This window comes from Protopterus annectens, chromosome 14.part0 (genome assembly GCF_019279795.1).
Source record: "Protopterus annectens isolate FY-2018-M chromosome 14.part0, PAN1.0, whole genome shotgun sequence".
Lineage (NCBI taxonomy): Eukaryota > Metazoa > Chordata > Ceratodontiformes > Protopteridae > Protopterus > Protopterus annectens.
Window position 1 is genome coordinate 623941689 of NC_056748.1, and position 23476 is coordinate 623965164.

The window sequence follows — 23476 nt, forward strand, 5'->3', positions numbered from 1 at the left end:
TGTAGCTATCAATCCCTGCAGGACTGCCGAAGCAAAACCTGCTCTGGATCTGGAATATAAGGGGAGGTTGTAGTGTTTGGAAAATGTATGCACGGAGCTCCATGTGGCAGCTTCTAGAATGTCTTTTGTAGGCACCCCTCTTAAAAAAGCTGTAGAGGTGGCTGTAGCTCTGGTGGAGTGTGGTCTGACATTGGCTGGCACACTCTTTCCATGGAAGGAATAACAGAATCTGATGCAATGTCCAATTCATTTTGAAATGGTCTGTTTGGAAATTGCTTTTCCTTGTATTCCAGGGGCGTAAGCTACAAAAAGCTGATCAGACTTCCTACTGGTCTTGGCTCTGTCTAGGTAGTAGCGAAGTTGTCTGTGTATGTCCAAGGTATGTAACAGTCTTTCCCCTTTGTTCTCAGGATTGGGAAAGAAAGTAGGCAGGTGAATTGCTTGATTTAAAGAAACCCTGGATACCACTTTTGGCAGAAAAGTAGGGTTGGTTCGTAGGGAGACCCTGTCTCTGTGAAAAGTTATGAACGGTGGTATTGCCATTAAGGCCTGTAATTCCGAAACCCTTCTTGCTGAGGTTATGGCCAGCAGGAAAGCTGTCTTCCAGGAAAGAAATTGTAACTCCACAGAAGCTGCTGGCCCGAAGGGAGGTAAAGTCAATTTTTCTAGGACAAAATTGAGGTCCCAAGCTGGTACTGGTGCCTTTATATTCTTGATTCCTCTAAGAAATTGCCTTAGCAAAGGATGTGAAAACACAGGCAGATCAGTGTTTTATCAGGCTGAGATAGCTGAAGCATGTATTTTTATGGAAGAGTATGAGAGTCCGTTATGCAACATATCTGCCAAGTATTCCAGAATGAGAGGGATGCTCAAAAGTGATGCATCATGACCCTTGTTGGTATTCCAAATGCTGAATCTCTTCCATTTGGCTGAGTAAGCCTTTCTGGTGGATGGTCTGCGGGCTTCTGTTAGTATCCGTGAACTTCCTTGGAGAGAGGTAAATTGTGGTTATTTATGGGATTTCCCAAGCTGTTAGCTGTAGAGTCTGGATGTTGGGATGAATAGTCCTGAAGTTGTGTTGAGTCAAAAGTTGAGGCCATTGTGGAAGGGCCCACGTTTTGCTGTGACATATGCTCCGTAGTAGTGGGTACCAGTGTTGTCTTGGCCAATCTGGAGCTATTAGGATCCCCTTCGGTTGCTCTGCCTTGATCTTTAGTAACACTGTGGTCATCAGTGGCAGGGGTGGAAATGCATAAATTATTAGGGAGTTCCAGTTGAATGAGAGGGCATCTACTTTCCATGCTTGTGGATGATATGTCCTTGAGCAGAACTTTTGTAAGTGATGATTGAGGTGGGAGGCAAATAGGTCCATGTCTGGCCTGCCCCATCTCGAGGTGAGTCGTATAAAGATGTCTGGATGTAGCCTCCATTCGTGGGGGTCCAGGAAATTCCTGCTTAGACTGTCCGCCAGAACATTGTCTTTGCCTGGAACAAACTGGGATTGTAGCTGTATGTTTAGACCCAGTGATTTTTCCCAAAGGTTCATTGTCAGTCTGCAAAGGGGGTAAGAATGAGTGCCCCCCTGCTTGTTTATGTACCACATCACAGTGGTGTTGTCTGTCCGTATTAGTAGGTGGCCTTGTTGAAATTGTTGTCCGAAGGCCTCGATGGCATGCATTACTGCTAGCATTTCTTTTTGGTTGATATGCAGATGTGTTTCCTTTGGGGACCATTGCCCTTGAATACATCTGTCCTCCATATGCGCCCCCCATCCAAGGTCTGAGGCGTCTGTGGTCATTGTGTGTGTTATCTGAGGTTTTTTGAATGACATGCCTGTGTTTAACTGGCTTACTGTGGCCCACCATAGAAATTCCTTTTGTTGACATGGAATGAGTGGAATAATTGCTTCTAGGTTGTTGCTGTGTTGAGACCATAAGCTTTTTAAGTACCATTGAAGCTTTCTCATGTGCAGTCTTGCTAGTGGGACCAAGAGAATGCAGGATGCCATGTAACCCAGGGCCTGTAGGAAACTCCTTGCAGTCATCTGGGTGAGCTTTGCTAAACTTTTGAAGTAATGAGTTAACTTCTTTTGCTTGTCTTCTGTCAGGTAAGCCATTTGAGAGGCTGTGTCTAGTTTGGCTCCTAAGAAGGTTATTTGCTGGGATGGCTGAAGTCTTGACTTTTGAAAGTTGACTGTGTATCCCAGAGCTTGTAGCAAGTGTATGACATAATCCAAGTTTTTTGTCAAGGTTAGTTTGTTGTCTGCTTGTATGAGGCAATCGTCCAGGTACGGGTAGATTTGAATCCCTGGAGCCTGCAATGAGCAATTACTGATGCCAGGCATTTCGTGAATACTCTGGGCACAGTAGATAAGCCAAATGGCAATGCTGAGAATTGATAATGCTCTGGCCCTGCAAGAAATCTGAGGTATCTTCTGCAGCTGTGTCTGATAGGGACATGCAGGTATGCCTCCTTGAGGTCCAGAGTAATCAGCCAAGACCCCTTGCCCAGCATGGGAAGGAGTTGCTGTAAAGTCAGCATTTTGAACTTTGGTACTATGAGAAAAGTGTTTAGAGCGGACAAGTCCAGTATTGGTCTCCATTGAGTTTCTTTTCTTGGAACAAGGAACAGTCTTGAATAAAACCCCTGACCTTGTTCTTGTTCTGGAACTTTTTCTATTGCTTTGATCTGAGCAAGCAGAGAAATTTGCTTGATAGCCTCTGCCCTCTGATTTTGTGGAAGGTTTGGCATGCCTTGTTTTCTTGGCAAGGTATGAAAGTGGAACCTGTAACCGTGGTCTATAATGTCCAGTATCCATTTGTCTTTTGTCAGTTTGTGCTAATTTCTTGAAAACAGAGATAACTTTCCGCCCAAAGGAGCTTCTGTTTGCTCCTTGGTCAGCGGAAGTAGAGGAAAGTCATTGAGTTTGTCCCTGCGGGGCAGGAGAAACCCCTGTGTCACTTCTTTGGTTTGCTGGTTGCCACTGTCGTCCCCTGTAGGATCCTCTGTATTGCCCTCTTCCTCGGGCACGCCTGTTTTTACCCCTTTGAAATCTTTCAGGATTAGGAAAGGACCAGTTTTTAGAAGGCCAGTTCCTGCTGAATCTGGGCGGCTGAACCTGGAGGAAATCTTTGACTGTCTATACTGACTTAGCTTTTTCCTCAATGGACTTTAACACATCTTTAGCATTAGCACCAAAAAGCTTGTTCTTTTCCAAGGGTGCATCAAGAAGTTTTGCCTTAACATGATCTGGTAAAGGTTGTTCTTTTAGCCATGCATGTCTACGAATGACCGCCCCTGTCATAGCTGCCCTACATGAAGCCTCCAATGCATCATATCCACACTGCAAAAAATGATTGCTAACTTGCTGAGAATTATGCACAGCCTCCTGCAAAGACTTCCTATCTAAAAGTTCAGGAGAGGCCAAACTTTTCTGTAAATCATCTAACAGGAAATCCTGATATTGAAACATGTGAAAGAGACAATTGAGAGCTCTCATAGATAAAGTAGTGGAGGTGTAGACCTTCTTCCCCCATTTCTCTAAGGACCTTGCTTCCCTGTAGGAAGGCAAAGGATTTTTGGATGTGGTAGCTGAAACCCCTTTAGGCCCCTGGGAAATTGTTTCTAAATCAACAGCATGGGCCCTAAATAAATGAGAATGGGTTTCTGGAACCCTATAGTATCTGTCAGGCTTGACAGGAGCAGGAGGAAGAGTATCAGGGGTAACACTGGAGTCATAGAGTATAAATCATCCAAAACATCAAGCACAGGAGGTATAGCTAAGGGTCTGTGTTGAGGCTTTTTGAGGAAGGTTCGAAGGCGCTTTCTGGAATCAGAAAATTCCTGGCCTTGCCACTTAAAATGCTCCCTCATGGAATGCAGAACTTCCCCAAAAGAAATATCCTCAGGAGGGGAGGCCGAGGAAATGGAGTCCTCTGCATCTGAATCCTCATAGGTCTGGAAGGGCTCTTCCTGGCTGTCAGAGGGAACAGAGTCCTCAGAATCTTCATCTGAGGGCAGAGGGTCAGGGGGTTCAACCCTGGGCCTCTTTTCAGGAGGAGGCTGGAATCCTCTCTCAGGATGGGCCTGGGAGCCTCTGATCAGAGAAATTAAATCTGCGGCCATGGACATGATCTGAGTTTCAGGAGTAGTCTGAGGTAAGCTTTTAGCAGTAAGATGTTTGGACTTGCTGGCTGCCTTGGCACGTGTGTAGGTCTTGATAGACATGGACATGGGAGGCCAAGCCGCTCCACGTGCAGGAGTTACCTTATCAACAGCAATGGTCTCGGGCATTTCCTCGGTTTCGGTATCCGGAGGAAAATCAATAACTAGCGTCGGAGTGGCCTCCGGTATCGGAGGTATCGGTAATGTGGTGTCTTCGGTTCGGAGCGGTGGAAAAACCGCCTCAGAGGGAACCGGAGCACTCGCGGCTAGTTTTGGCGTGGTGTCGGTTGAAGACGCGGGCCGAGGATGTCGGTCCCGGTCTTTTCGTTTCTTAGGAGTCTGCGTTGTCGGTTGTTCCGACGGCATTGTATAATCAAATTTTTCGCCGAAAAAGTCTTCAGCGAACTCCGCCCGGCGCCTGAGAGTGCGCTTGTTGAAGCGAGCACAGGCGGCACAGGCTGAGACGTCGTGGTCTGGGCCAAGGCAAGGGAGGCAGTAAGAGTGGAAATCCTTATGATGTATTTGTTTACCACAAGACAAATTATTTACTTTTTCATTAATTTCTGACATCGGCTGAGGCAAGAAAAGGTCCCCAACGGGGTACTTAGCTTTTTTTGATGACTTCGGATTCGAAGAATACAGGAGCTGACCGACCGGCACTTGCGAACTGCTTCTGCGTCGGGCACCGTGCGGCAAGAAAGACTTTAGAAGATGGCGTCGGCTGATGCTTATATACTCCAGCCGCTCTGACGTCGGAGAGAAATGCGACATCAGCTGACGTCGGACCCAGACTTTGGAATCCGGCCGACCGAGGGCTGCCTGAGGCAGGACAACCCATATGTTATGACTGCAGTTGCATTCTTGAAGGACATCTGCTTCTGATTCGGGCGCCGCACGGCAAGAAAGACTGAAGAAGATGGCGTCGGCTGACGCTTTTATACCCCAGGCGCTCTGACGCTGGGGAAAGGGTGACATCAGCCGACGCCGGACCCAGACTTTGGAATCCGACCGACCGAAGGGCTGCCTGAGGCAGGACAACCCATATGTCAGGACTGCAGTTGCATCCTTGAAGGACATCCTCTATTTTTAAAAATGTGTTCCATATTCATCAATTCTTCCTCAAAATCACTATCTTTAGTACAAAGCCTTGAGGCTCTACTTACCTGACCCCTTATTATATTCTTATATGTATGTCTGGGGTGCATACTGTCATAAGTAAATTATTTTTCCAGCATTCTTTTTGAAACAAGGAAGTAACAAAGCCAGATCTTTCTTTTTTAATTCTGACATCCAGAAAATCTATAGCTTCATCTGAGCAAGTGAGAAAATTTGAAAAAATGTGTGGTATGTTCCAAATATTCTATGAAAAGTACTAGTTCTCTCTTTTCCCCTTCCCATAAAATAAAAACATCGTCCACAAAACGTCTATATAGAAATAGATGCTTTTTCCATCTGTTTTGGCCCCCTAGCACAAAACATCTCTCCCAAAATGACAAAACCAAATTTGCATATGTATTAGCACAGGGGGTGCCCATGGCTACCCCCTGTGTTTGTCTATATACATTGTCATTGCATATAAATACATCGTTAGATAAAACCAAATTCAAGCATTTTCTTATTGTAAATAATTTCCTATCATCTGATTCACCCATTTCTTTGCATAGTTCACAAACAGCATTCATGCCATATTCATTTTCTATCACTGTAAACAAATTTACAACGTCTAAGGTGACCATTAAAACTTCTTTTCCACATATATCAACATTTTTTATGGCTTCCAAAATTTGTTGTGTATCTTTCAAAATTTCTATTATTCTTGTTGTATATGGTTTTAAAGTATATTCTAACCAAATAGATAAATTTTCCGTTACCCATTTTCTACCAGAGACTACCTGTCTCAGTGGGGGATCTTTATAATTTTTATGTAACTTGGGTAGTGCTTTGAAAATAGGTGTTACCGGATATTCTATTAATAGAAATTCACTAAGATCTTGGTCTATAGTATTGTTATCTAACATACATTTAATACTGTTATGAACTCCTATTATGATGTTAAGTTCTAATGGACTAATTTTCAAGTAGGTATTACCTTCTATTAATAAATTTAATTTAAAATAATAATCCTTATTTAATATAAGGACCGCTCCACCTTTATCTGCCTGTTTTATTATATTATCATTGTTCTGTAAATTTATTAATGCTTGTTTTTGTGTATTTGTTAAATTAAAATATTTCTGATTTTTACCTTCTTCCAAATATTTATATAAATCAGCTTCACATACTTTAAGAAACATTTGCATGGTAGAATTTAGTGGTGGCATGAATGTACTAGGTTGTCTCAACATATGCTGTATATTTTGTTGGTTAAATAAACTTTGCAACATTACTTTTCTACCATAAAACATCATATCCATGACTATTTCATTAAAACAGCCTTCTCTACTCGGTACGAAGGACATACCTTTGTTTAAAACAAAATTCATCATCATTAAGAACATAGTTAGATAAATTATAAACAATATTATCACCAGTCAAGTTGATGTCCTTCTCTTTTTTGCCCCTCTGCCTTCGCTGCTGGCTCTCTTCCATTCTCCTTTTTTCTTCATTGGAGCTGGCAGTTGGGCTAAAAAACACTCACCCTGCTGCACTGCTTCATTTGTCTTGGGCCTTGCACCCAAGTCCTTAGATTGGGTAACTACTGCATTTGGAACAGCAGTTACTAAAGAAACGTTCATTATTTCTTCTGATTCAAAACGTTGTATAGTCCTCTCTCCCAGAGGTTCCGTAGTTAAATTTGAACTCACTATTTCCACAGAGTTACTTTGTTTAGACCTAACTAATGGTTCATTACTGTTATTCAAACGAAAAGTCTCTTGCGCTCTTCGAGCGCTATTCAGCGTGGTTCTACCTCACATCACTTCTGCATATGATGTGTTGGTCTCAGTTAGAGAGACATTGGAACGGATTTCTCCTCTTTCCTCTCGGCCATATGAAGATGTTACCGGTCGTGAAATCTTTACAGTCGCGCTGTAGCTTTTTTACTTTTGTTTGTTGTAACCTCTGGTCAGTCATTGAAAAAGCACAGTATAGCTCGTCTAGTCTTTTAGTGAATCTTTCTCCTTTAAATTCAGTCTCTAATTGCATTTGTAAAACACCCACTTCTGCTGTGAGTTTCTCTTCCTCTGGTGCAAAAAATTCCAGAAGTAATTTCATATATGAAAAGCCTGTATTTATGTTGATACGCTGCCATTTGGCTAGTAACTCTGCATAGTGTTCACCTTGTGAGGGCATACAAAACACCCTCATTCCTCTTGGTACTATGCCAAATTTTAAACAGGCTTCGAAATGATTTCTCTGCCATTGTAACTTTTTTAACTTATTAACTTTAAATGTAAAGTCTCTTATGATTTCTTCAAATTTTAAATCATTACTTGTACTCACTTGATGCAATGTACATCTCTCAGGTGCTACATATGTAGTTCTAAATTCAGCAACGGATTTCCTTGATTAGTTAGGTCTCTCTTTATAGAAAAGGTTCTCATTCCCATGGAAATAGCAGGTGAAGCACCAGATTCTTCCCTTGTAGCAGTTTCTGAATGTTCCATTGTGTGTCAGTTCCCCAAATACAAAAGCAGCAGCAAAGAAAACAAATTGAGAAAACTGACTGAAGGTCCACAGAGTACAAAAAAATCTTTAGCGAACAAACCAATGTAGACCACCACAATCCTTCGATAAAACACTAATTTAATATGACAAGGCAAAATTCAACAAGCAGTTTTTAACACAGATAAGTGCTTTCGGGCTCTGCCCTTCTTCAGATGAAATAAAAACAATCTTAGTCACATTTAAATACCTAATTCAAAACAGTTTCCAACCAATCAAAATTTATATTGCACCCTCCTATCTTTGAGGGCGGGTTTCATAGGAACAAATTCATTTAGTCCTGGTGTCCTATGGGCTAAAAGCTCAATTATCCACTTTGCTTCTTCTCTCTCAGTGGCATCTACTAGGCTACCATTTCTTATACTAGGAAATACATTTGCAATAGCTCTAAATCTAAACTGATGGTCATTATTTACTTCTATATGTTTATAAAGTGCATTGTGCATATTTCTAGTTCTTATGCAAGAAAGATGTTGCAGAATTCTAACTTTAAACATATTATTTGTTTTTCCCACGTAAAATGCTTTGCATTGCTGACAATCAGCTAAATAAATTATATTCTTTGTTCTACAATTGGCTTTTGCTTTAAAATGAAATAATTTCCCTGTTACTGGATGCTTAAAGCGGCAAGACGATGTATGAACATCAGAACCAAGTATATCACCAACAGCAGCTTTATCGCCCCTTTTAGAGCCATCCGAAATTAAGAAACAATCCAAATCTTTTTTACCAGGCTGTGTGAATAATTCTATAAGCCTAGTTAGTTCTCCCTTCAATTCTGCCACATCCTTCAAGGATATGATATCAGACTGGCCAGAATCCATAATGGGAGAAAGACTAAACAATTCTGGGGACCCCATAGCAACAAGCACCACCAACAGCAAACAAAATCCATAGCAACAAGCACCACCAACAGCAAACAAAATCCAAAGAAATAGTGCTACAAGTGCTCCAAAAGAAAACCAAGTAAAATAAAGGAGCACAGCGTTGCGAGTCCACAGTACTATTTTAATATTAAAAATAAACCAAAGTTGTTAAGCGCTTTCATCAACTAGTATGACTTCTTCAGAACAAGTTACCATTGAAAATTTTCACATTTAAATACATGTTGCTAGTTTATCATTGGTTCTAATCCAACCAATTCCATCAATGAAAAATCATTGCTCATGAATATATAAACACCATCTGGGAAGCTGTGTTCAAGCTTGCTCCCAGGAATACAATATGTTGGCAGGGTTCCAGATGAGATTTCTTTTCGTTTATGGTGTACCCTAGTGAGGTTAGAAGTTTCTTTACAAATGCCAGATGTTTTAATAGCATGCCCTGGCTTTCTGCCTGAATTAGACAATCGTCCGGGTATGGGTATATCTGATACTGCATGGAGCCTGTTCTGAAGCGTAGGCATTTCCCTGCAAGACTCTCTTATTGGAATGTGCAGGTAAGCTTCCTTTAAGTCTAAGGTTGCCAAACAGGCATCTTTGCCTAGCATAGGAAGCAGCTGTTGAAGTGTTAGCATTTTGAATTTTGGGGTTACCAAAAAGGTGTTTAGAATAGAGAGGTCCAGGATAGGACTCCAGGAGCTGTCTTTTCTGGGTACCAGGAAAAGTCTTGAGTAAAAACCTTGTCCCCTTTCTTCTGCTGGGACAGGATGAATATCCCTTATACTTAGAAGAGAGAGAACCTGCAGTTTAGCCTCTGCCCACTGACTTGTGGGTAGGTCTGGCCAACCGTATGGGGTTGGTAAGGTGTGGAAGTGGAATCTGTATCCTTGGAAAACTTCATTTAAAACACATTTGTCCTGGGTAATGAGTTCCCAGTTTTTTGCATGCAGTGCAAGCTTTCTCCCTAAGGGAGCAGGCAGCTGAGCAGGGCTTGGAAGAGTTAAGGTTAAGTCATTGTGACATTTTTCCATAGGGGGTGTGTCTTACTACTACCAGCTTTGGAAATGGGAGCCCCCTACTGCTTAGGTCTGTGTACCTTGAGACTGTAGCCTAGGTGGTCTGCTGTTCCTGGGTTTGGACTGAGAAGGCCTGGGAGAGACTGGAAAAGACCAATTCTTAGAAGGCCAATACCTACTAAATCTTGGAGGCTGTACTTGCAGGAAATATTTAACAGTTTGCATAGATTTAGCTTTTTTCCTCCATCTTTTTAAAAACAACTTCTGCTTTGTTGCCAAACAGGCGGTCTTGGTTTAAGGCAGCATCCAGTAATTTAGCTTTAACGTGATCTGGCAAGTTTTGATCCTTAAGCCAAGCATGCCTTCTAAGTACAGGCCCAGGGACAGCAAAACCCTGCAAGATGCTTCTAGAGAGTCAAAACCACATTGCAAAGTATGTTTACCGACTTGTTCAGAAGAATGCATTAAATCCTGTAATTCTTTATGTTCAGCACGTCAGGAATCAACATTTTCTGTTTAAGTAGTCCCATAATATGCTGCTGATACAATTTAAGGCCCTAATGGCCAAAGTATGTACACCTTCTTCCCCCATCTGTCCAAGGCCCTGGAATCACTATCAGAGGGGATAGGGTTTTTGGCAGCCGTAGCCTTAATGCCTTTTGGTCCTTGGAAAATGGTCTCTGGATCTGCAGTGGGATTCTTGAAGAGGAACTTGTGAGAATCAGGTACTCTAATACCGGTCAGGTTTTCTGGGGGCTGGAGGTAAAGTGTCTGGGGCCAGGATAGATTTCAAGAAGGCATCACCTACAATGTCCAGAACAGGAGAGATAGCTTAAGGCCTGTGTTGATGGAGGAGTAAGAATTCCCTAAGCCTCTTTTTGGAGTCAGAGTAATCCTGGCTTTCCCAGTGGAAATGCTCCCTAAGAAAGTGCAAGGTTTCACCAAAAGAAAAATATTCTGGAGGGGAAGCAGAGGAAATGGAATCCTCATGATCAGAATCCTCATAGGTGGACAAAGGCAAATCCTGGTAATCAGAAGAAACAAATTTCAGGATCCTGATCAGAAGAATCAGAAGGAAAATCAGTTCTAGGTCACAGTGGGGGAAGGCTGGCTTCCCCTAATTAAAGTAATAAGGTTTTCAGCCATTCTAAGCATTTTTTTAGGCATACGGGCCTGACCATGCGGTTTGGACATCTGTCTTCTAGGCGTGGGTCGAGTTTTAGGCCTTGATGAAGAAGATGGCATTGGTTTGAAATGCCAATCTGTAGGCCTGAATACACCCTCAGAAGCTGGTGCCTGCACAGCGACTCTGGACCCATCCAAGGTAGAAACATCCGCAGGTTCCATAGTCGAAGAAGCATCTTGCAGCATACCGGACTCCAAATGGGTCTCATTAGAGGCCTGCGAATCTTAAGTAGAGGGTATCAGGGGCTGCGAAAGTGCCCGAGTACCGGTGAACTGGCAACTAGCTTAACGGAAGCGTCGTCTGCAGTTTTGGACCTATGCGGAGTGTCTCTGTCTTTATCTTTACATTTTTTCGGAATGTCGGTAGTCAGATGGCTTACCGAAGCCATTTCTGGATAGTTATACAGAGTACCAAAATAATTTGCTGCAAAAACAGACCGACGAATAGTTCGAGGGTTGAACAAGGCACAAATCCGACAGCAAGGGATGTCGTGGTCTGGGCCTAATCAAGGCATGCAGTACGAATGAAAATCCTTGAGGTATTTGCTTTCCACAGGTATGACAATTAACTTTTACTGACATCGGTTAAGAGCAAGAAAAAGGATCCCCAATGGGGTACTTAGCTTTTTTGAAGACTTCGGTTCTGAAACTCGAAAATGAAAATTTCAGGAGTCGACCGACCGGCACTTGCAAACTGCTTCTGCTTCGGGTACCGTGTGGCAAGAAAGACTGATGTAATGGCGTCGGCTACATGTTTTATACCCCTAATGACCTGGCGTCATGGAAGAAGAGACAGCATTCGACACAGGAATCCAAGACTTTGATACTCAGGCCGGCTGAGGGATACCTGCAGGCAGATATAATCCAAATGTAATGACTGCAACAGTGAAACACGAAGAACATCTGATTCGTCCTCAATAGGGCTTTTGGACTGCCAATCACTCAACTGCCCAAGGATCTCTAGTATCTCCGCAAAGGAGACATCCTCAGAGGGGGATCATGGGGACCCTTCTGACTCATCCAAGTCAGTGTCAGATGTCAAAGACTCCTGTGGGGAGTCCAAGTGTCTCCTCTTGCATAATCTCTTCCTGGGGACCTCCTCAGTGGGAGCCTCTGGGGGGTGTCTCGGAAGAGCAAGGGGAGCCCTGTGGGGCTACCTGAGGGTCTCTACGCTTGGCCTAGACTATGGAGGCAGAAACGGACACAGGCGCTTTGGGGGAAGAAGAGGCCAGACCTGGTGTCGAGGATGTCTTTGGGGACAAGGCTCTCCTCATGACTTCAAAGGCATCACGGCTCCGATGAGAAGGAGTTGACGGACCCGAAGGAATCACCAGCCCTTCTTGCACAGAGGCCTCCAAGCCAGAAGTAAGAGCTGAGCTCATCTGAGCAGAGGCCCTGAGAGGAAGAGTCGGCACCAAGTCGGTGCGACTATCCTCCCTGGATCCGACAGGAGAGTGTCGGCTCCTAGAGTCCCTAGTCAGCACCGAGGACGTCAGAGTAGATGGAACCGATGACACCAGAGCAGGTCCCGGCTCCAAAGGCTCCACAATCAGCAGGTTGGCCCCCTCCAGCTCCGAAGGTCCAGTATGGCTTGGAGGAGGAGCAGTCAAATCCGGGGTGGTGGTCTTCGGTTCCTACGCTAGGGTCGGAGCAGACAGTTTAGCAAGGCCTGGTGCCCTTAAGATCTTCTGCACCAATCGGTCCACATCCAAATCCGAGAGGCTGACAGAAGACCTAGAAGAGTGCAGGAGTGCACCGACGGTGCCAACTGAAGGAATGGAGATGCAGGTCTCTCAGATACTGGCTCCAGAACTGTGGGCTGGCTCCGAAAAGAAGACACTCAGCTCCGAGAGCTGTAGAGGCGATGTCCCGGAATCCTCCATTTTTTTTTTAAAGATTTTTTTCGACTCTCTAGAAACCTTGGAGTCTCCTGAAGATTTCGAACACTTGAAGGACTTGCTGGCCCCATCCTGGCCACTCAAAGCTACTGCAAAAGGATGCATCAGCAAGCCTTGATCAACAAGCTTCCTTTTCATCTCCAATAAAACCCTCGAGGAAAAGCAGTGTTAAATACTGCAGGACTCCTGCAAATGCACAGCACCTAAACAATATATGCACTGAACGTGCCCTTCAGTAGCAGACATCTTTTGCCCGCAGTCTGGACATTTCTTGAATCTAGACTTTGGGTGTTTGTCCTTATCCTCAGACAAGTATCCAAATCCTTAGGCTTAACAATAGAAAAAGCCAAACAAGCCTAAATACCGCCTAAAAGTCAGTCAGTAATTATCACAACAAAACCACACCTAGGCTCAAGTTAACAAGCCTACAAAAACAGGTGATAAACTGGAATAACAATAGCAAACACACACTCTAAACAATGGCCCCAGAGAAAAAAGAGCCAACACTGGCTAAATATGAATAACTATCTCTCTATACATCTGTTATTATGGCCCCAGAGAAAAAAGAGCCAACACTGGCTAAATATGAATAACTATCTCTCTATACATCTGTTATTATTAAGGAAAACAATCAGGCTGAACACGAGGCCACTACAACTAAGTTGACTATTCAAAAAAGCACACGGAAGGTAAGGGATCTTATAGAAAACTACTCTAAGTCTAATCTAATGAATAATATGAAAAAATTAGAGAAACTTGTGAAAAACTTGTTTTTTTGTTTAAAACTGGCCCGAGCAAAGCAGAACCACTGAGAACCATGCCGTGGCAAACTGCAGTGCATCATGGGATAAGGGGCTTGGTCTCCAGCTACTGGTAAACCTTGAGCTTTGCAAACGGCCGTACTGGAGCCGATGGATCGGCTCCGAACCCATTAGTAATGAATGGACGGCGAGATTGAACAACTTTACATTACTGGTCATTCTTTCCATTTTACTGTCATTGATAACATTAAAACAGAACCTCAAGGTGGAACCTGGTCTCTTTTACTACAAAAGAGGGAGCTTGATTGGCAACTGCGTCTTAATGCATCTTGTTGGCCAGGCTTAAATGAATACATTTTTATCAGCTCTCTTTTAAAATTAAAAGTCCTAGAAAAATAACACTGTTTTAAATACCTTATTCGTTATTTATGTATTTTTAAACACCATTTTATCTATGTTTTTATACCACAATAGTTTTTTTTTTACCATTTATTCTATTTCATACAGATTTTATATGTTATATATACAATACAGTCTCTTACATGACTTTTCCTTTAAGGGTGTGTGTCAGTTAAATAATTTAGTAATTGTTACTTTATTTTTCATTTTTTTGTACTATATAAATGGATTGTGTAATAAAATTTATTATCTGATGAAGTTCTGAAGTGGTCAGGACGAAAGCACTTATCACTTGTCTTATTCTCTTCAATAAATTCCATTATTGGTTTTATTGAATTTATCCTGAATAGGTGCATTTATTTACTGTGGAGTGATTCATCTTACTGTTCCTGCTTGGCTTTTTTGTGATTTGCAACAGTTTTTTCTTTTTGTCTTTTTTACTTGTTTTTCAACAGTGAAAATAATGCTTCAGAAGATGCACAGAGCACTTATAAAAACATTGCCACTTTCTACATACCTCAACTTGAATACAGCACAAGGTAACTACAAAACTGATGAGGTCAATAAGTGCTACACCACCTGGGAGCTTGCTGCGTGCACATCTTAAAAGATGTAACCTGGTTTTGTTTTGCCAACAGTTTTGCATACCTTATTACATCAACATTAGTAAATGTTTACTTTGCCAATAAATATTTTCCAAAAAAATATATATATTTCTTATGGGTCATCCTACTTGTAAGATTTTTTTTTCACTTACCATGACACTGTATAATTCTCTGGATACCTGCAACTTGTTCAAGAGTATCTATGTTCTGAGTGTAGTTTCGAAGCAACTTCCCTTGCTTGTCCAACATAGCAATGAACTTATGACATGGAGATGGTTGAAACTGACCAGGGTAAATCTCCTGTAGGTGGGAAAATGTACCAACTTCAAAATAAGGCATTAGGTAGCTATCATACAGCTTAGGTAACAAATCTAGTCTCTTACAGAGCATCAAAATGCAACACTCTTGCTCCAATCAGTACTGCCCATTGCACACCAACAAAAACTGAGGGATCAAAATCTATTATTATACAATGTTAAAAACTGAAATCAGAGAAATTAGAAGTTAGGTACCTACCATAACGTTCCATGTTAGTTGTCTTCTTCTCGCCTTCTTTCTTGCTGGATGGGTTCGGAGCAGATCCTCTGCTCCGACTCGGCCACTCTAAAAGCTCGAGAGCTAGTTCCACCGGCTCGAGGCTCCCCTATATCCCACAATGCTAGGTGGTAACTCCTCAGATCTCGTTTGAAAGCTAAGGCCAGCAAGAAAATTCCATAAGGAACAAAGAAAAACTCCTCTAGGTCTGTCCTGGCTAGGGGGAAGGAGGGTGGGATGCAAGAAAGAAGGCGAGAAGAAGACAACTAACATGGAATGTTATGGTAGGTACATAACTTCTAAATGTTAAGTTGTCAATCTCGCCTTCATTCTTGCTGGATGGGACCGCGTCCCTAGCACCTTGTCCCGGGTGGCCTATCGGAACAGACTCTTGAGTACAGTGGAACCAAAGTTGGCTCGGTCTCTAGAGGCCAAGTCCAACTTATAATGAGAAATGAAGGTATGGGGAGAAGCCCAAGTAGCTGCAGAACAAATCGAATCAATAGGCAACCTATCTTGGAAAGCTATAGAAGTGGCTAAAGCTCTAGTTGAATGAGCCCTGGGTTTGGATGGCAACTGTTGATGTCTTATCTCATACACTAGGGTAATCAACGAAGTAAGCCATCTAGAGAGAGACACTTTAGAAACTGGAAGGCCCATTCTACCTTCTGTGTAAGAAACAAACAGTTGGTCAGATTTCCTGAATTGTTTGGTCCTGTCTAAATAGTACCTAAGTTGGCGATGAACATCTAAACAGTGTAACTTTTGTTCTGACCTATTAGAATAATTTGGGAAGAAAACAGGAAGCTCAATGGTTTGATTCAAATTTGCCAGTGAAGCTACCTTGGGCAAAAAGGACGGGTTAGTACGTAAGGACACCCTATCCTTATGAAATACAAGATAAGGGGGTCGACAACACAGAGCATGGAGTTCAGGGACTCTTCTAGCTGAAGTGATAGCTACTAAAAAGAGGGTTTTCCAAGAAAGTAACTTTATTGAACATGATGCCGCAGGTTCAAAGGGAGAAAGAATTAAGGACGTCAGAACCAAGTTGAGATCCCATTGGGGAGGAGGATCTCTGATGGGTGGTTTGAGGAGAAAAACTCCCTTTAAAAAGGCTTTGCAGAGTTTGTGAGACATAATGGAGGACTCTGAGACTCCAACATGAAAGTTCGATATTGCTGCCAATTGAACTCTAACGGTAGATGGGGACGAACCTGAGTGGAAAAGTTTGGCTAGAAAGTCTAGAACTGATTGAATGGAAGCAGTGAAAGGATCTATATTCTTTGACTGCGCCCAATAGGAAAAACGTTTCCACTTGTTATGATAAATCTTCTGAGTGGAAGATTTATGAGAGGCTATCAAGATATCTCTAACTGAGTGTGATATCAGAGGAAGCCTGGCTAAAGTTGGAATTGGAGGAACCATGCTGTGAGGTTCAGAGAGGGAAGGGAGTGGTGCAACTGACCCGACTGATGGGTCAAGAGGTCTGGAACTGGGTCCAGATGCCAAGGTTGCTCCAGCAGATAACGGTGGAGAAATGGGAACCAAACCTGTCGAAGCCAGTAAGGGGCAATAAGGATCATGGAAGCTTCCTGAGTGAAGGCTTTCTGTATCAGCTGAGATATCAGTGGGAAGGGAGGAAAAGCATACAGAAGTCCCCGGGGCCAAACGTGCACTAGAGCGTCTCTGCTGGGGTGGCCTGGTTGGGGAAAGAGGGTGAAAAAGTCATCGCACTTGCTGTTTTGGGGAGTAGCGAAAAGGTCGCAGCAAGGCCGGTCCCACTTTTGAAAAACTTTCTCCAACACTGAATTCTTCAGAGACCACTCGTGAGGCATGAGAATAGCTCTGCTCAATTTGTCTGCAATCACATTGGACTTCCCGGGGATGTGCGTTGCTAACAGAAATTGCTGAGAAGAAATCGCCCATTGCCACAGTCTGAGTGCCTCTCGACATAGGGGGTAAGATCTGGTTCTGCCTTGTTTGTTGATGTACCACACTACGGACATGTTGTCTGTCTGAATTGCTATAGTTCCCTTGGGAAGAGAGTCTTGTAAAGCTTGCAACGCTAGAAGCACTGCTCTCATCTCTAGAACGTTTATGTGCAAGTGGCACTCGAACGGTTGCCACATGCCCTGGACTGTCCTGCCCTGGTAATGCCCCCCCCACCCGATCAGGGAGGCGTCCGTTGTCACTGTAGCAACCGGAGGGGGAGGGACGAAAGGTCTCCCTAGGAGGAGCTGGGGAGATGTGATCCACCAAGAGAGATGATTCTTGCACGATTGAGTTATCCAAATAGGATGGGACATTGGAAGTCTTTGGTAAGACCATTGTGTGAAAAGCATCCACTGTAAAATTCTCATATGGAAGTGAGCTAATGGTAGAAGGGGAATGGCCGCCGCCATAATCCCTAAGACTTTCAGGATCAGTCTGGCTTTGACTTTGTTGCTTTGCAAGACAAGAGAGACCTGTCTGTGTATGTCTGCTATTTGGTGCTCTGTGAGTCTGGCTGACATACTGACTGTGTCTAGATTTGCGCCTATGAAGGTAATAACATGACAAGGCGACAAGGCAGACTTTTCGTAGTTTATTGAAATGCCTAGTGCCTGACATGTGCGAAAGGTATAGTCTCTGGCGATAAGAAAAAGATGCTTGGTGGGGGCTGTAAGGAGCCAGTCGTCTAAATAAGGAAACACCTGGAATCCTTGTCGTCTCGGATGAGAGGCTACCACTGCCATGCATTTGGTAAACACTCGGGGGGGCTGTAGTGAGACCAAAGGGCAGGGCTCTGAATTGAAAATGACTGGTTCCCAGCCTGAAGCGGAGAAACCTCCTGGAGCGTCGACTCATTCTGATGTGATAGTACGTGTCCTGGAGATCTATCGAGCACATCCAGTTGTCCTGCCCCAAAAGGGGTAGAATGGACTGCAGCGTGACCATTCAGACTTTGTTTTCTTGACAAAGTTGTTCAAGTTGCGGAGATCCAGAATGGGTCTCCAGTCCCCTGTTTTCTTTGGAACCAAAAAGAATTTGGAGTAGATTCCGGATCCTGTTTGGTCTGCTGGAACTGGTTGAATGGCTCTTTTTGCGAGCAGCTTTGAAATTTCTAAAGCTGCTTGCTCCCTTTGACTGGGTGGAACATCTGGAAGGGATTTTTTGGATTGCTTCGGAATGAGAAGGAAAGGGATTCTGTAGCCTTCGGAAATGATAGACTGTACCCACTTGTCTTGAGTTAGGGATAGCCAGGCTTCTGGGTACAGCGACAACTTCCCTCGACTGCCTCCGAAGGTGGACAGTCAGGCAACACCTCAGGGATGCTGAAACGGCTTGTCAGAAAAAGATTCTCGACTGCTCTGATTCTGCAGGCCCCCTCTGCCTCTAGGACGGCGTCTACCATTATTGTTCCCCCCTCTGCCTCTAGAGGGGAATCGACTCTGTGCGTCAGGCAAATCTCCTTGAGATTGTTTGCGGAACCACATCTTTCCCCCTTCTGGCCTTTGGGTTAAGGTCTAGAAGGAGTAGAAAAACGGACTCCGACGGCAGAGAGAGTTTTGCCATCAGTCTCGCACCTAGTCAGGGTTTCCTTCACTTGAGGACCAAAGAGGGATGATCCATCAAAGGGGGAATTGGGGAATTAGTGAAGGACGCCTTGAAAGGGTCCGCAAAGTTACATAGCCGCATCCAGGTGTGCCTACGCAAGGCTACACCTGTACCTGCCGCTCTACTTGCTCCATCCGCCGCATATGAAAGGAGGCGCATGGAGGAGTTATAGAATTAAGGGTTGCCAGCTGAGTTCATCCTATCCTGAAAACCCGCAGCTGTTGGGTCCTTCAATATTTCACTCGCTTCCTTGAGCAAATCCCTCTGAAGACGAGTGAAATGACACAGGTAATTTAGCGATCTCATAGTAAAGGTCGCCGACGAGAACATCCGCTTCCCGTACCTGTCCATCAACCTAGACTCTTTGTTAGGAGGATGAACAGGCACCGAAGGATCAGCTAACTCCTTCTTGGTGGCCGCAGCCACCACCATAGCATCAACAGAGACGCCTTTGGTCAAAAATTCTTTGTCCTTGGGGGCTGTAATGAATTTTGATGGTCTCCTGGGGGTGGGTTCCACTGAATCAGGAGCCGCCCAAGCCTTCTTTGCCACCACTTGCATAAGGGGGTCAAAGGGAGGGGACACAAACGCCTCAAGATACACTGATTCATCCTCTGAAGGGTTGAGGGCTGGCCAATTCCCCCTCTGTTTTAAGATTTCAAGGATGTCTGCAAAGGAGACATCTTCAGAGGGGGAATGAGGGGAACCTTCAGAATCCTCTAAATCAGTGTCAGAGGTGACAGACTCAGGGGAGTCAATGTGCTTCCTCTTGCACTGCCTCTTCCTAGGGGGCTCTCCTACAGGATCAGGAGAGGCCTCGGAAGAGGAGGAGATCCCCACTGGGGAAACTTGAGGAGCTGGCTCTCTACGGTCGGGGATGAGAGAGTGAGTAGAAATCACCGGAGGCACCATGGGGGGGAAGGGCAGAAGGAGCCGACTGTGGAGTTGAACCTGGTTCTAACACGCTCCTCAGGACCTCGAAGGCACCCCTGTCAGGCAGAGCCGGAGGTCTCCGTTCCGAAAAACTGGAAACCTCCCCCGGCACCGACAGTGATGGCTCCGAGGCCGATGTCGGACTGAAAAACTGGAAACTTCCCCCGGCACCGACAGTGATGGCTCCGAGCCCGATGTCGGAGCTGAACTCACCAGCGCCGAAGCACCGAGAGGGAGAGCGGGGTCGGACAAGGGTCCAATGCCACTTGCCCCCTTGGAGCCAACGAGGGAAGTCCGGCACCGAGATTCTTCCAAGGAAGACATCGGAGCAGACGATGGAACCGAAGACAAAGGTATCGGTTCCAACGCCACCACAGTCTCGGTTCCGAGCCCCCCCGGCTCCGAACTCAAAAGAGTCAGAGGAACATTTTGAGTGATGGGAATCGTTCTCGACTGTTGAGTCGGACTTTGAAGCATCTGGGCTAGTGCCTCGGACTTAAGAAGTCGACTCACTACTCTCTGAAGGTCATGGTCCGATAACCTGGAAGACCTAGAAGAGTGGGATCTATGGCTCCGTTCAGACAGCAAAGGTGATGCTGAAGCCGAATGAACGGAGCCGACAGATGGAGATCGGGACCTTTTTCTAGATGTCGGTTCCGACAACTTGATCGGAGCCGACTCAGTTATGTCTTCCTCGGCTCCGGCCGGAGCCGAGGACACCGTAGGGGCTTTTATTCGAAATTCATTGGCTCCGGCCGGAGCCGATGTTCGAATAGCCTTAGGACCTCGAGAAGACGGCTCAGAGGCTGGTGCCGAAGGTCTGGAAGGCTTAGAGGGTTTCCCCGATGATTGAGTCGAGGGACCCTCAGGCTTCAATAAACCCCTTAAAATGAGTTTATTTTTTCGCTCCTGCAGGACTCTAGGGCTGAAGCCATGGCAAACAGCACATGAGTCCTGCAGGTGCAAAGGTCCCAGGCAGTACACACAAGAAGTGTGACCGTCTGTCAGAGACATCTTCTGACAGCACGAGTCACACTTCTTAAAGCCTGAGACCTTTGAATCCTTAGACATATCTAAGGGGAAAGTGTAACCACACAAATACACACACACCGATTACACTTAAAAATAAATTAAACTAATTTAAATTAAGTTAAAGGTAATTAGAAATAAAATCCCTACAAAACACAGTCACTCACTACTAGGAAGGGAGGGACTGGGCCTAGGGCCAGAGGGAAAATTTCTATAGTTTTTTGGAAAAGGGGGGGGTGGGAATTAACAGGGAATGGGATGGACTACTTCACAATAACTACTTAGAAAAAACTAACTTAAAATAAGGGGAAAAAGGCTAAGAAAAACTAGTTTCTTTACCAAAACTAACCTGAGCCGGTAGGAACGCACCTCGATCGCTGTAGCGGCAAACGAGATCTGAGGAGATACCGCCTAGCATTGTGGGATATAGGGGAGCCTCGAGCCGGTGGAACTAGCTCTCGAGCTTTTAGAGTGGCCGAGTCAGAGCCGAGGATCGGCTCCGAACCCATCCAGCAAGAATGAAGGCGAGATTGACAACTTAACATTTCATTTTGTCCTCAAAATGTTTTGTAGCCGATACCAGCTACACCAAATCAACAATTTCCAGTTAACTGTACACCTTAAGAGCTTTCTGAAGCAAGTTAGCCACAGCCGTCATTGCCAAAATGTTATACGCATTAAAAAGATGAATGATGACAATGCATAATAACCTAATGGTCTAACAGTAACAGTCTACTTTAGATGATTAGTAAAACTCTGTTGTCTATAGTTTGAAGATTTCGAACCTGCTGCTGAAATAAAAAGAAGTTATGTACTTACCAACACATTCCATTTGTGTTGTACATTTTCATTCTTCCCCAACTGATGGGATCGGATCCAATCCTCAGATCTGACTTGGCCATTACTAAAGCTCGTGGCAACCTAATAGCTCTCAAGCGTCTCCCTTACCTATAATGCACCACCCCCTAAGCTACCTCAGATCTTGTTTGCTGATTTCACCAGAAAAGGAAATGTTTAACATGCATAAATAAAGGAGACTTAAAATTGTATGTGCACAATAAAGGAAAAAAAACTATCTGGAGTTCAATAAAAAGGATAATGATGTCCCTTTAACAGCTCATTCATCCAGAAGTTTGTGAACAGAAGGGATGGAGGGCTAGTGGGCAGGAAGTTGAGGAAGAATGAAAATGGACAAAAATAGATGGCATGTTACAGTAAGCACAATCTCTATCTGATTTTGTCAATGTTCATTCTATCCTCAACTGATGGGACAGAGTCCCCCAGCTACCTACAATTCCAGGTGAACTCTTAATGAAGGACATTCCTGAGCACAGCTGAACCAAATGGTCTAGCCCTGGAAAACAAATCCAATTTGTAATGACTAATAAAGGTAGGGGAGTAGCCCAAGTTGCTGATGCACATTGTCCATGGATGCTCTAGATAGAAAAGCTGAAGTTGTTGTCATGGACCTAGATGAATGAGCTCATACCAGCTGTGGCAAGGTAATACCAATTTTTTTTTTTTTTTTTTTTTTTTTTTTTATAGATAAATTAAATACAGTTAGCCATCTGGCTAAAGTTACTTTTGTAAGTAGTTAACCCAATTTCAGTTCTAAGGAAACAATTGGTATGATTTTCTGAGTCTTTTGTTCTATGCAGGTAAAAAAAAATGCAATTATCTGTGAAAAAATAAATGTAACATGTATTTGCCCTTGTTTGCAAAATTAGGAAAAACCACTGTGAAATTAATGAACTGATTGATATTGGACTCTTGACATCACCTTGGGAAAGAAGGAAGCATTTGTTTGTAGTCGCTCTATCCTTGTGAATGATCAGATATGGACGTTTTGAAGACCAGGCTTGAATCTCCGAAATTCATCTAGCAGAGGTAATGGCTACTGATATTGCCAACATCCTGACAGGTTCAGTGCTAACTTTAACCCCATCTCAACCCCTAAGGGGCCCATATCTATACAGGAAGAATGGTCCCTGTAATCACATCTATGCAGGTAAAAGCTGTGCACACTAAAACCAAAAACAAAGCATCCATGGGACAGGACAACATCCCAGGCTGCGTTTTACACGAACTTCAGAATGCACTGGCTCCCCACCTAAGCACCATGTTCAATCATAGTCTCACGTGAGGCTTTGTGCCCATTGAACAGTGCACAGCAACAGTTATCTCACTCCACAAAGGGAGAGCCACCACTGATCCTGGGAACCATCGCCCTATTAGCCTGACAAGCCTGGTCTACAAGGCCATGGAACGTATAATCATGGACCTCAAACAAAGACATTGGTAACCTCCAAACTCTGGACCCCACCCAGTTCGGGTTTGTGAAAGGCAGATCATGCCTTCTGAACCTGATCGACTTCTTTGAGGCACACCAAAGCCATAGACGAGGGTAAGGTGGTTCACACAGCCTATCTTGACCTCGGCAAGGCTTTCAACACCATCCCCCATTCTGGAATTACAGCTAAACTCACTAAACTAGGTATAAATCCCTATGTCACAAGATGGGTTGCCAACTGGCTCATTGACCGAACCCAAACTGTAAAATTTGCAGACTCCAAATCTGACTTCAAACCAGTGACAAGTGGAGTAAGCACAGGGTTCAGTCCTGGGACCTCTCTTGTTTGGTATCTTCTTCTCTGAAGTACAGGCTATCACAGAAGGCCTCTGGCTAACAAAGTTCACAGATGACTGCAAACTAGGAGCTATAATAGAGTCCTCAAATGATGTGGACATCCTACAGAAGGGCCTCAATGAGACAGATGCCTGGTGTCAGAGACACAGCCTCAAGCTCAG

The 23476-nt window shown here is 44.1% G+C and overlaps 1 protein-coding gene across 1 annotated transcript in view; it reads right to left on the bottom strand.

The window, feature by feature from the left end:
• SIRT1 (sirtuin 1) overlaps positions 1-23476 on the bottom strand; it is a 1558788-nt gene that overhangs the window by 825867 nt on the left and 709445 nt on the right. Inside the window, exon 5 of the mRNA XM_044056380.1 lies at positions 14725-14872. Coding sequence (XP_043912315.1) covers positions 14725-14872 — 148 coding nt within the window. The remainder of the gene's footprint in view (positions 1-14724; positions 14873-23476) is intronic.